Below are 14019 nucleotides of genomic sequence, written 5' to 3' on the forward strand. Positions count from 1 at the left end.
CCATGTATTTGAGTCAGACAGAATTTGATCATATCAGCTGTGGTTGGATGTGGTTCTGTTATAGAGAGGGGAGGGAAGGAAGAAAGCCCCTGCCTGCATCTTCTAACTCTAGAGATGACAAACAAGCCATGCCTGGTGCAGATCCAAAGTAACCTTAATGATACCAGCACCGGTCACAGCCCGTGTTGAAAACGGCCTGCACTGGCCAGAACCGTATGCGATCAACAAGAGAAGAATTAAGAGTAATCAGTAGATTGCCTTATGTAAGATGTTCTATGGTATGGTCATAGCTTCATCATGTTCATCATGTCAGCTGCACAAAATGCTTATTGTTTCTTGTAAACGTCCCAGGATGTGGGTTAGGCAACACAACAACTTCTCACAGAGAGACAATCATAGAGAGAAGTGGTTTTCCTCTAAGTGTCTGACGTTAAATGCCATATGTATTGCGTAGCATCTCAAAATGGATGAAATAGGTTATCTATGGGAGTTTCTAGTAAATGTGCTGCAGCCATTATCATAAACCCACATCATTTTTGCTCTGTTCAGCTGCATGTTATTTACTGGGTTGGTGGTCACAGGTCTCACTCAACGTGTACGAGCTGGCGTCTGCAGCTGGCTTGCCATGTAATATTGACCCGACTTTGGTTGCCGCTATTGCTAGCATGCGTACAGGTATGCCTTTTCTGGTCAAACCTTTTGCTCTTTGCTTTTTGACCATCAAAAAATATTGGTCAAATATGCTCAATTATCCAAATTATAAAAATAACAATTAAACAGCTAACTTACGTGTGTTCATTTAAGCCTCTCTTAAAAGAAAAAGAAAATCTAATGATAATATTTGTATTCTGCCTTTGAAATCAGTGCATTATAAATTAATCAGTGCATTTTATAAAAAATACCTTCCCAGACAACTCATCGAAGGAAGAAGAATGCAAGCTGGCAAGTCTGCTACTGATCTTCATCGCAGTGTCACTGCCCATCTTAGCCCTTGACGTCAACTCATTCTACAGTCGAGAGCAAGGAGGTAAAGCCCCAAAAGAACAGATATACTCCATCATAACTATTCTCAAACGAGTAATACTTTTTAAACACCATCACTGCAATAGTGTAATTAACACATCTATTGAGCAAAGTTTTTACATTGACATATCTAAAAAATGTAAAAATTGTATGTCTATGATAACCCGACGAACTTCCAATTCAGCACTTAAAATGTATAGACCTTAGTTTATGTTAGACATGTTCCCGCGCCAAGCTCTGTTTACAGATGTCCAAATGCTGACGTGCTTTCGTTGAAGTTAGTGTTGGCCTTGTGCCAGAAGATCCAAGATACTTGGCTCAGAGCCATAAGAAAAACTCAGGGAGCCACAAATACCAAATATGCAGCGCTGCAGAGGATGGCATTTATTCCATGTTATTTTTTCCTGTGGACTTTCCATTGACGAAGAGCAAAGGATGGTCTGTTAGGCTCCAAGAAAGCAAAACATGTCCTGTTTGTGTAATATTCTCAGCTTGCACACAGATGATTGCTCATAACATTCACGTTGATAATGTGTGATCAGACAAAAAGCTCAGAGAGTATCACAACCTAGTAAACAAAGTCTCATTGTGCCAGTGGAATACGGCCCAAAAGCCTTTTGTGTGAGCAGCACCTTGTGAATAGCATCATCTTTCCCTGTGCTTTCATTTTCTGTTGGTCATTTTCTTTTTCTTTCCTCAGGACATCAAAACAACATCCACTGCCTGGCTGTAGGCATCAACCATCTGTCTGCCGCCATGTTTACTGCCCAAAATGAGAACATTCAGCAGCACCTGAAAGAATTCCTCTTGGTGCGAGGCGTCTTGCCATTAAAAAAAATCAGTTAACTTTAGATATTCATAAGAAATTACACCTTAACACTTACAATACAATCTCTAATGAAAACCTTGTTCGGATTAGGGACTGTAAGACACTTAAATGGTTTGAATGGTCATGATTCCACTAAGGTGAATATTTCTGGGTGCCATGTTCCCCACAGGTGGCGTCTTCGGCTCTACTGCAGCTGGGCCAGAGTGTGGAGAAACCGGAGATCAAAAACAGAGACTCCGTCTACCTTCTCTTGCACCTGGTAGGCACACATGGCATACGCTATGAGGGACATTGCTATGTTTACCAAACTACTCCAAATTATCTGATCATCAGTTACGCGTTCAATCTATTGCTTTCTGTAAATGTATGTCATGATAAAGTATCTGTCACTAATTTGTCCCCTCAGAATATGCAATTGAATGTCACTACACAGATTAAAACTGGGAATGAATGTGAATATTTCGGACTGACTAAAAACTAAAACATAAAACAAAAACTAAAAAATAATTTTAACATATTGATTCTTGGTCCATGAACTGGAGTAAAATATCTGGTAATTATGTCCATGATCAGGAAAGCTTATTTGTTTTGCGTTATTTGGCAAAATTCATAGCTGTAAGGGTAGTCATGTTGAGCCCAGTTTACCCTATCTAAAGCAATGACCTGGTCATAGCTATCATAGCTATAACCTTACAGGAAATGGAATTCAGTGAAATCGTTGAGATTGTTGCCTGTTGCATTTACAGTATTTAGTGCAAAAACGTAATCCTTTGGCAGTAGCTCCCACTGTCTCCTATGTGCAGATTGTTGTTTAGTCATTACAACATATCACATACTGTACACATTACAACATATCACATACTGTAGATCTATATGTAAGTGTCTGTGTGTGCAGTATAAACTAATTTCAGCTGAATTCAACTCATACTGCAGATCTACTTGTAAGTGTCACGGTGTACAGTGCATACAGAAAGTATTCACAGCGCTTCACTTTTTCCACATTTCGTTATGTTACAGCCTTATTCCAAAATTGATTCAATTATTTTTCCCCCTCAAAATTCTACACACAATACCCCATAATGACAACATGAAAAAAGTTATCTTAAAATGTTTGCAAATGTATTAGAAATGAAAAACGGAAATATAATATGTGCCTAAGTATTCACAGCCTTTGCTCAATACTTGGTTGTGGCACCTTTGGCAACAATTACAGCCTCAAGTTTTGGAATATGAAGCCACAAGCTTGGCACACCTATCTTTGGCCAGTTTCATCCATTCCTCTTTACAGAACCTCTCGAGCTCCATCAGGTTGGATGGGGAGCGTCGGTGGACAGCTATTTTCAGATCCCTCCAGAGATGTTCACTGGGATTCAAGTCTGGGCTTGTCCTGAAGCCACTCCTTCGATATCTTGTCTGTGTGCTTAGGGTCATTGTCCTGTTAAGAGATGAGCCGTCGCCCCAGTCTGAGGTCAAGAGCACTCTGGAGCAGGTTTTCCTCCCAGGATGTCTCTGTACATTGCTGCATTAATCTTTCCCTCAATCCTGACTAGTCTCCCAGTTTCTGCCGCTGAGAAACATCCCCACAGCATGATGCTGCCACCACCATGGTGTAGGAATGGTACTGGCCAGGCGATGAGCAGTGCCTGGTGGCCTCCAAACGTAACACTTGGCATTCACGGCAAAGAGTTCAAGCTTTGTCTCATCAGACCAGAGAATTTTGTTTCTCATGTTCTGAGAGTCTTTCAGGTGCCTTTTAGCAAACTCCAGGCGGGCTGCCATGTGCCTGTTACTAAGGAGTGGCTTCCGTCTGGCCACTCTACCATACAGGCCTGATTGGTGGAGAGCTGCAGCAATGGTTGTCCTTCTGGAAGGTTCTCCTCTCTCCACAGAGGAACCCTGGAGCTAGCCCTTCTCCCCCGATCACTCAGTTTAGAGGGATGGCCATTGGCCAGCTCTAGGAAGAGTCCTGGTGGTTCCAAACTTCTTCCATTTACGGATGATGGAGGCCACTGTGCTCATTGGGGCTTTTAAAGAAGCAGAAATGTTTCTGTACCCTTCCCCATATCTGTGCCTCAAGACAATCCTGTCTCGGAGGTCTAAAGACAATTCCTTCGACTTCATGCTTGTTTTGTGGTCTGACATGAACTGTTAACTGTGGGACCTTATATAGACAGGTGTGTGCCTTTCCAATCATGTCCAATCAACTGAATTTTCCACAGGTGGACTCCAATTAAGCTGCAGAAACATCTCAAAGATTATCAGTGGAAACAGAATGCACCTGAGCTCAATTTTGAGCTTGATCGCAAAGGCTGTGAATAGGCCTACTTGTACAAGTGATTTCTTGGTTTTTTTATTTTTTATAAATTTGCAAAATATCTTTTTTTGAGGAAAATTTTAATTTAATCAATTTTGGAATAGGGCTGTAACATAACAACATGTGGAAAAAGTGAAGCGCTGTGAATACTTTCCATATGCAATAAATCAACTAATTTCAGCTCAATCCAATTCATTCTTTGCAGATAGTGCAGGATTCTCCATTCCTGACTCAGGACATGCTTGAGAACTGTTTCCCATACGTTCTCCTGCGCAACGCCTACAGAGAGGTATACAAGACCTTCATTCATACCCTTGGCTGATCCACTCCACAACCCAAGTCACCAGCGCAGCATGAAAACACCTGGTGTTTGGTTATGACACAGACAGCACGGGTGGGGTGGGGTGGGGTTGGGGGAATCTGAAGAATTCATATTAGCTCAATACCCCCAACTTCTCAGGAACATACTGTACCCAAGAAAAACAAACTAACAAGATATCTTTTTCAAGATTTTTTTTCTTTGTTGCTTATAACCATACACAGCAGACATTCATATCTGTGATGAAAGCATAGATATTCAAGTATAAACTCTGTTGAAAAAATATTTAACTTAACATATCTTCAACTTCTGTAAAACTAATTGTGTATTGATATGTTAAATAAAATATTTGAAGACAAATGTCATAACAATCAATATTCCTTTTATACATTTAATGTATAAATTACATTGCATTTATACATTGCATTTAATTATGACCGCCGCTAGCGAAGCTAGCGAAGCGGTCATATAATGATTGTCAAAGTTTTTTTTTCTTCTTTTTTTTTCCCCCCCGTCATCTACTTCCTGAATTTTTGGTCAACGATACCCGGGACACCGAAACACCGGTGCACATGAAATTTGGTGGGTATGTAGCCCCACTAGACTTTTACGGAAAAATTTTGTTTCGTCCCCGGGGGCCACTCCCCCCCCGTGCTGGGCCCCCCGAACCACAAAAAAAGCAGTTTTTCCTAAATAACTACCTGAACCGTGGCACTGAGGATGAAGAATCTTTTATGGTATGTTGGTCTCAAGGGCCCACATCAACCTGGCCCATAATCACTCATTTGTGATTTGCACCCCCCCGGTAAAAATTTAAAATGCAATATCATTCTGCTTTAATCGCCCCTATCTTCAGATAATATGTTCAGAACTGCACCACATTTTATGTGTATGATTGACCTGGCATTCTCTGGGGGTATGCCAAGTTTCGTAGAATTTTATCCATGGGGGGGTCTAAAAAAATGTAGGTTATGTGTACATTTAGTGACTGTACACTCATTGGCCTGTAGATGGCGGTGCACACATATACACATGCACACACACACAGGCACCCACATACTATCGGTATTAGAACGGCCGATACATAATTACAAATTCAGTAGGATTAAAAGAAAGCCAAATATTCATCATCATCATCATGGCTGCATTTCCAGTATTGGCGATAAGTAGTCATTTGTAGAAAACTATAAATGCGGTTATACCAAGCAAATTGATAGCAGTACTGTAATTGTAGGCTATCTTTCGACTGTCATTTGTTGCAAGTGCTACAAAAATCATTCTGTGCAATGGAAGATTTACCAACGTTACACCGGTCTGATACAGTTTTGCCTATACATGCGTGAGACTGAGACGCCTGTTTATTTTGTTTTAAGTGCGTGCAGGGTGTGAGAGGGGAATCGATGTGCTTTGATTCCAGCTTGGTAGTTGTAGTCTGTGAGATTAAAAAGTACGTGTGTGTGAAGTATCCAAACAATGACACCTTCATTTCATTATGGCTGCTTTAGCAACACACCGCTACTGTGTAGTGGGTCCCATTTAGAAGTGGCTACTTCATTCGCGCTTTCCTTGACTCATGGAGCTGCGTGAATTTTATTACAACTTTTCGCACGATATGGCAGTTTAAGTCCGCTTGATACTGAAAGGCGTAAGCCATTGGTTTCCAAAGGAGATTTTATTTGTGTCGCCAGCATAGCCTACTGACAATTTATGTTGTAAATAGGCCTACCTTATAGGCCTACCTGTAGCTTAAGGGAAACAGCTTTCTATTAGGATCTAGTTTGTTAGGTACATTTTTGTCATAACTCCCTGATGCATTTTTGCATTTAGAATAACCAGAGCGTGGATATCTCAATCGGAAAATTAAACAATATCGGGCGCCTATGGACTAGGCTGGGTGAACCCAGCCTGATCTGCCCGCTATTTATTTTTTGATTTCTTAAAAGATTGAGCTTGGTCTGGTGAAAGCCAGACAAGCCATGGACCTCAGTTACACAATGCAAGGGAACATGAATCAGCCTATATTTGCACGAACAACAACGGACAACAGCTCTTCAACTTTGGCCCGTTAAAATGTGTATGAACAGTCTAGCGACGCATTTAATCAAGGCCCATTTGGACATGTCAGTTATTTGCACCACTGGTTAGATGTAAAACAGCATTTCGTTTCAGACTACTGTTACTTAATTTGTGCATTGACAATAAAGTATCACATGAACTAAAGATGACTAAAATCTTATGCAGAAAAACAAACATTCACAAAAAATCCATCTATCCAAAAATTACCTTTGTTTTTGATAGCTGTTGAAAACCGCATGGAATTGACAGAGATGTTTTTGTTTATTAATAAATAAATAAATAAATAATAATAAAAATAAATAAAAATATAACATTATGCTGATACCTTTTGCTTTTCCCAAATACAATGTAGCCTACAGGTGTAAGTGACCTTTCATCAATCCAGTTGCAATGGATGAACTGTGATGAACTGCCCTACTTGTGATTGTTTAGAGATTTTAAAGGTTTTATAACAATGCTACAACTTCTTTGGCTATTCTACAATCTATTCACCTTTTCAGCGCCAGTAGGCTAATTTCTGTGCAGCCGCACACACACACACACACACAAAGGCATGCCAAACAAGCATACACAAAAGTTTCAAGAGTGGGGGATGGAGTAAAAGATGGAGACAAATTGATTAGTGTGATTTATTTTCGTGGAAAGGATGTACAGGACTGAGCGGCGGTCATATTTTGTACCGCTATGCGGTACATCTAGTTGGGTATTATTAACATAGTTCAGATCCATCAGTAAGGTACCTGTGCATGAACATGATATAGGTTATTTGCACGTTGCACCAGTGCTTGCAGGTCAGGTGTGTGTGTGTGTGTGTGTGTGTGTGTGTGTGTGTGTGTGCGCTTGCGTGCATGCGTGCGTGCGTGCGTGCGTGTGAGAGAGAGAGGGAAAGAGAGCGAGAGAGAAAGAGAGCGCCCCTGCACATGCTATGTGTATGCTTCCATCGTGTGCACAAAGCATACTGTAAGTGCCTGTGATCTTGCGTCTGTGATTGATTCCCCCGGCATGGCAGTACTTGATAAGGCCTGTGTATTACCCAGCAGGAGGGGCTCTGTCTCTCCCTCTTCTGCAACGTGAGCCCCAGTCTCCAAAACCTCCTCCCCTCATCCACACACAGACACACACACACACACACACACACACACACAGCCAGGACCCCAGGGTGCGGTGCAGCAGGCCAAACAAACACAGCCGACAACATGCTTTGTCTCACACCCCCCTCAGCCTCCAGCTCATGAAGCTCACCACCACCAGGATCACATTACATGTTGTTCTGAATCTGACTGCCCATGCATTTGCACAGAGGTATTGCATGCAATGCACATTTTAATCAGATATAGAATATATACAAATATGATATGCATAGTATAGCAGTATTAATAGCTATATATATATGTATATATATATATATATATATATATATATATATATATTTAATGAACTGGAAACAGGAAACTGCAGCATCATTTTTTTGTGTTGTTTGGCTTGGTCTGCGTGGGTGTGCGTGGGTTGTGGCGAGACACACACATGGCTGTATGTGTGTGTGTGTATGTGTGTGTGTATGTGTGTGTGTGTGTGTATGTGTGTGTGTGTGTGTATATATGTGTGTATGTGTGTGTGTATGTGTGTGTGAGTGTGTGTGTGTGTATACGTTTTCTGCAGCTCTACTTCTACTGAGCTTCTGCTTTGGTGCAAAGAGTGAGACGTCCACAAAAGAGTCGCGGTTGGGTATAAATATAAACTATATATTTTTTCTCTCTCTCCCTCACCATGGCAGAGCAGTCATAGAGACTGCAGCGTCTCAAGGGAGAGGGACTGTGTGTTAGGGGGCAGCACAGCGTCTAAGAAGTCCCTTTCATAGACATCTGTGCTGAGTGGATTACATAAAAGAATTAAGTGGGAAGCCAAAAACAACATGAACTAAACTTTGAACAAAGACACATTTATGGACAGAAAAAAGGTTGTGTTTGGTGTCAAACACTCCAAACATGTAATCTCTTTCAAAATGAGTCCCTTGAAGTTAGCTACGCTGAATTGTGTTCCGCGCAGCTAAAGTGGCTGCTGTGGGGTCTATGGGTAGCTTCAGTCTGAGTGGTGGTCATTGGGTAATGACCATGCCACCATTTAATCAGTTAGCCTCATATCACACTCTCATTGCACTACCAATCACCACATGAGCATACAGCAGAGACACATACAAATACTGCAAATCATAGCAAACACATCCACCAACACCCTTATGGTTTAAGCACGCACACACATACACACCCACTACACACACACACACACACACGCACACGGACACACACACACACAACACGCACGCACGCACACACACACACACACACACACACACACACAGCATGTTCTGCCGAGTGTCCCTAGCTCATTTGCACTGGCCCACAGTGAGCTCTCCCTCTCCAGAGGAAGTGATGACGGAGGGGAGCAGAGCAGGAATGGAAAATAAAAGGAGAGAATAACTACTTCTGCCCCAACACAGGTGTGACTGAATCAGCACCACCCACAGCTACAGCAGCAGCAGCAGCAGCAGAGCCTGCAGAAACCCCAGCATCATACAACAGAGCATCTGAAGGCTGAACCCCTAAACAGGTGCAACTGAATCAGCACCATCCACAGCTACAGCAGCAGCAGCAGCAGTGAGGACATCAGCAGCAGGAGTATCAAAAGCCATAGCATCATCCAGGAGAGCTGAGACAGGTGTGACAAAATCATCAGCATCCACCGCAGCAGCCGACAGCAGCATCAGGACCAACAGGATCCCCAGCGTCATCCAGGAGAACCACAAGAACCACACCAAACGTGAGGCTGACTGAGGAGATGTGGACCTCCACCTGCGAACTGTAAGACCAGCCCCACACATCACACTCCACACCATAGGCTCTGTTTGATGATAGCACAATGGCAGTCCATCATGCACATAGCAACCAGAGCAGAGTTTGGGAGGCTGTGTGCACTCATACGGGACTTTTTTGTACCTTGGTGATCTCAAATAGGCAGGCTGCACCAGGCATGGCGCTGAAGCATTCCATTCTTGAATTTCCCCTTGGGGATCAATAAAGTATCAATCTATCTATCTATCTACGTATGCCGCAACAATTCCAACTTCCACTATAATCAATGTAACTGGCTACACCAGATGTGATAGCAGCATGCACATTTGAAAAAAAATAAGACCAGTATAAAACTATCTTTAGGTTCCGTGTCCAGAACGCTTCAGCTATGTGTCTGGTGTAGCCTGTCTGTACGACTATACTGGCTGATTACATGTAATGCAAACTTCATACTCATAGCACATGTTCATACAGTAGCATTTAGAAAGAGGCATTCAGGGTCTGGATAAATGCTCATGATAAAATGAGAGATTGAATCCTCTATGTTATGAAAGGATATGAATATATTTTCTGGTTATGAATGTCAGCGAGTAATGCAGATGGCTTTGCTCAAAGACAGAAAGGACTTGCCAAGTTGCTATTTGGCTTCAGCATTTTTAGCATACTAGGCTAGTCTTCATTCCAGTAAGTGGTTCTGTGTTTCGTTTGAGTAGATCTGGAAACCGGAGAGACCTCTTGTTCTCTAGAGTTGATTACTATTGTACCAGGGCCAAGACAAATAACACTTCACACTGAGTTAAAAGGGAAAAAGAAAGAGGACTAAATGCTGCACACGGCAAACAATATCTATAACGATAATAGCAAAAGCTACAGTTTTAAAAAAATCTCTCTATTTATTAACAATCACAACTTCCACACCAAACAATATCTTTGGGGATAATTTTCCAAGTGATTCTGTGAATGATATTACTGTAACACTACCATTCAATCAGAATCCATCATTTTTTATTATTATTCTTTTGCTAATGCACTATGTACAGCACTTGTCAGTGCGAGCTGTGGTTAAATGTGCTCTAAAAATAAACTTTACTTACTTACTTACTTACAGTACATCACATGTTTGACATTGCATTAAAGGATATTCTTATTCCTGACTTAGTCAGTGTGGATATTCATATTGTCCAATGTTACAGTTACTGTACCTTTACACTTATCATTAGCAGTGTGGGTGGGCCTGAAGACAATTAAAAGGACCAGAGGTAAACTAATCTGACAAACAAGTTCTAAACATGTTCCAAGAAGAAATGTGCATGCTATGCTGTGGATATTTCTGTCCTCTGGGTTTATGGTCTTGGAGAAAAAGCCGTCTGATTTACTGAGGCAAAGGTTGGATATGTTGAATAAGAGAAAATAAACAGTGAATGATGACTGCTCTGAGGTCAGGGGCTGTGTATGAGAAAGAGCAGAAGTCATGTCTGACAGAGGTCGACTCAACTACACAGGAAGAGGAATTAGTGACAGAAACTGTTCCTCGGGGCTGTGTGTGTGTGTGTGTGTGTTTGTGTGTGTGTGACCATGCGTATGCAACTTGCGTGTATGTGCACTATGACGTTAAAACAGCAAAATGAGTGACATCATTCCCATCTTTCCAAAGGCTGGCTTACGGCCAGATCCCTCTGCATGTATATCTAATGGTAAAGTGCTTACTTCACGACAACATACGCGCAGAGGGATGTTGCTATATTAAGGCCAGTCCCTCGATTACTGCTAGAGCTGAACTCTGGAGGGAGAGGGGCTGACGCACTAAAGTCTGGGCATAGGAATAAAACAAAGTCATTGAAATAGATACGATTAAAAGCGATTTAAAAGGCTCATTATCTAGAGTTTTTGTGTGGTAACTGCAATGCTATATTGCACAATACTTAATGTTGCCAATTAAATAAATACTGCAAATATTATTGTGGTCAAAAATTTGGATTGCTGCTTTGGGTCACATCTACAATTACATGTACAGACACTTTTAATCTGAAACTTCATACAGCTCATACAGAAACTTCTGCTGACTGAAATATCACAGACCAATGCGGAAAATAAACTGACCAAGCACAAGAGCAAGATCACTGGAGGAAGTGAGAGACCAAGCTCTGGCCAAGGTGTTATAAAACCAGCACGAACAACATGACGAGCAAAAGTCAGGAAGCAGCCAAACTATTACACTGAATGTACAGTAGTATTAACTTCCCAGACATGGATTATAGTTTTTTTCAATTGCTTAAGCATCGTTTTGAAGGGCCCATTGTTTTAAAACACTACACACAATAAACACAAAATCCCAAATCCCCCCCCTCCCCAGTGTTGTCCCAGCTGCCTCTATCTTTTGTTCCCCCTACTCCTGTACCTCCACACGCTTGCCTTACATTGCTTAAGACTGATTAATGAGTTGTGCTTGATAGTTGTGCTTGATCAGTTGGTTCATGGGTGTCTAAAGTAGAGAAATGCTTTTAGTGTTTTGCAAATCAACATGTGTAGTGTTTTGTAAAAAGTGAGTGTAAGGCTGACATTTGGCTTATAGTTGTGCAGTTCTGGGCTGATGTTTTGCTCCTTGATTGTACTGTAAGGTTTCACCAACTGTGGAATACTTTCGATTTTAGTGTTTAAGCAATTGAAAAAAACTGTAAGCCTACTCCTAGACTGAAAGAGTTTCTCTCTCTCTCTCTCTCTCTCTCTCTCTCTCTCTCTCTCTCTCTCTCTCTCTCTCCTCTCATCCTGCGAAACCACACTGGGGCAGAGAGAGACCAAGACCATCCTCCACTTATTTTTTGCTTTTTCTTTTAAAGCCGCTTCAGGAAATTGCCTGCGTAAGGGCCGGTCCCACCCGCGGCCTCTTGATCTCTGGGTGTGCGTGTCAGAGAGCATGGGAGAAAGTGCCCCGAGCCACCGGGACGGTCAGGGCGGGTGACGAGGGAGACGGAGCCCAGGACCAAACCCGAGCGGGTATTTCCCACCAGGCCAACACTCACTGTCTGTCTGTCTGTCTGTCTCTCTCTCTCTCTCTCTCTCTCTCTTTTCTCATTCTCTCTTTTCTCATTCTGTCTCTGTCTCCGTCTCTTCTCTATCTCTACTTGTTCTCTCTCACTCTCTCATCTCTTTTGTCTTTCTCTCCCTCTCTCTCCCCATTCTCTCTTTTCTTTCTCTCCTATCTCCCTTCCTCACTTTCTTCTCTCTCTCTCTCAGGCTCTGGCTATAAAAAGCCCTTTTAATGAAGCCGAGATAAATGGCAGCGACTGAACGCCTGACCCATCTGGCCCAGCACTCTCTGGACTCCACACACCGTCAGCACTGTCTTTTTGCACATGATGCTCATAGTAATAATAATAATAATAATAATAATAATAATAATAATAAAGTATGCATGATAATGAATACTTTTAAAAGAGACAAGGTAAGAGTTATGGCCATATAGGCCATATAATATACACATATTTGTGTATATAAATTAATATGACATCACCTGGTGTCAATCACATTTAAGTCACACACTAGGTGGGTTTACAATTTTGTCATTACGATTAAATTATAACGAATTAAACATTTCTTGCCATCTGTTTACATGGCTATGTTCTATTCTGATCTGCTGCTTACAGGCACTCTAGAATCCTTGATTGAAATAGCCGTTGCTGTTTTACTTTGCTTGAGAAGATACAACAGGCAATCCGATTGACCTTATACATAGCTGTTCAATCGGAACAAGAACGGAGTACACCACCCCCTTTATTCTGATAAAAATCCTAATCGGATCGGCAGTTTTATTCCGATCAAGGTGTTTATACGTTTAATTTTTATTCCGATTGATACAGGGAAAAAATAGACTTCGGTGTACAACCACCATCATTGCTGTTCACTGAAAGAACAGTCTTCAGACAGGAACCTCCATGCTAATTAATTTCAGTGAGTGTGTCACACAGTGTGTTGCAAAGCATAAAAGGCTACTGTACACTCTTTTGCAGTGGGGCCATCAAGAGATGTGTGCTGGTTGAAAGTATGGAGTTTCCAAGAACAAATCCAATTATGATCATAAGCTCTCTCATTCTCTCTTTCTTTCTTTCTTTCTCCTAGCCCTCTCTTTTTAATAATTGTGCTGGTTACCAAGTGGCACTTAACCTTGAGGATGGCTATGGGAATGTTTTGATGACAGCCTGGTGTGTTTATTTTGGTTTGCTCTATATATGCCACACCAACCATGGGGCCCTTTGATATGACATCTCCTGTGGAAAATGTGCATTTGGGTTTTGAAGTACAGCGCACAGGCTGCCTAAAAGCATTGTAATCAACACTCCATCACTGACACCTTCTCTCTCTCACTCACCCACTCACTTCTCTCTCTCTCACACACACACACACACACACACACACTGACAAACACTCACTCTCACACATACATACATACAGTACACACACACACACACACACACACACACACAAACACGTAGTCTCTCTCTCACCACAGAGCACTGACACAATTTGGGCCGACCAATCGTAGAGCAGAAAGACTCCCAAAGAGTGGGTGGTGGCTCTGAGAGAGAAGTGTGTCTCAGGACAGACAAACTTT

At 41.8% G+C, this 14019-nt stretch overlaps 1 protein-coding gene across 1 annotated transcript in view; it reads left to right on the forward strand.

Annotated features, from left to right (window-relative positions):
* The window catches only part of nckap1l (NCK associated protein 1 like), a 31108-nt gene extending 26277 nt beyond the window's left edge, over nucleotides 1–4831 (forward strand). Inside the window, exons 27-31 of the mRNA XM_076268868.1 lie at nucleotides 582–675; nucleotides 911–1027; nucleotides 1724–1833; nucleotides 2022–2111; nucleotides 4372–4831. Coding sequence (XP_076124983.1) covers nucleotides 582–675; nucleotides 911–1027; nucleotides 1724–1833; nucleotides 2022–2111; nucleotides 4372–4488 — 528 coding nt within the window. The 3' untranslated portion in view covers nucleotides 4489–4831. The remainder of the gene's footprint in view (nucleotides 1–581; nucleotides 676–910; nucleotides 1028–1723; nucleotides 1834–2021; nucleotides 2112–4371) is intronic.
* The last annotated feature ends 9188 nt before the right edge of the window (nucleotides 4832–14019 follow it).

Source organism: Alosa pseudoharengus, unplaced genomic scaffold (genome assembly GCF_046254945.1).
Source record: "Alosa pseudoharengus isolate Yale_2024_CS ecotype anadromous, Long Island Sound unplaced genomic scaffold, YU_APseudo_1.1 YU_APseudo_1.1_scf_5, whole genome shotgun sequence".
NCBI lineage: Eukaryota > Metazoa > Chordata > Actinopteri > Clupeiformes > Clupeidae > Alosa > Alosa pseudoharengus.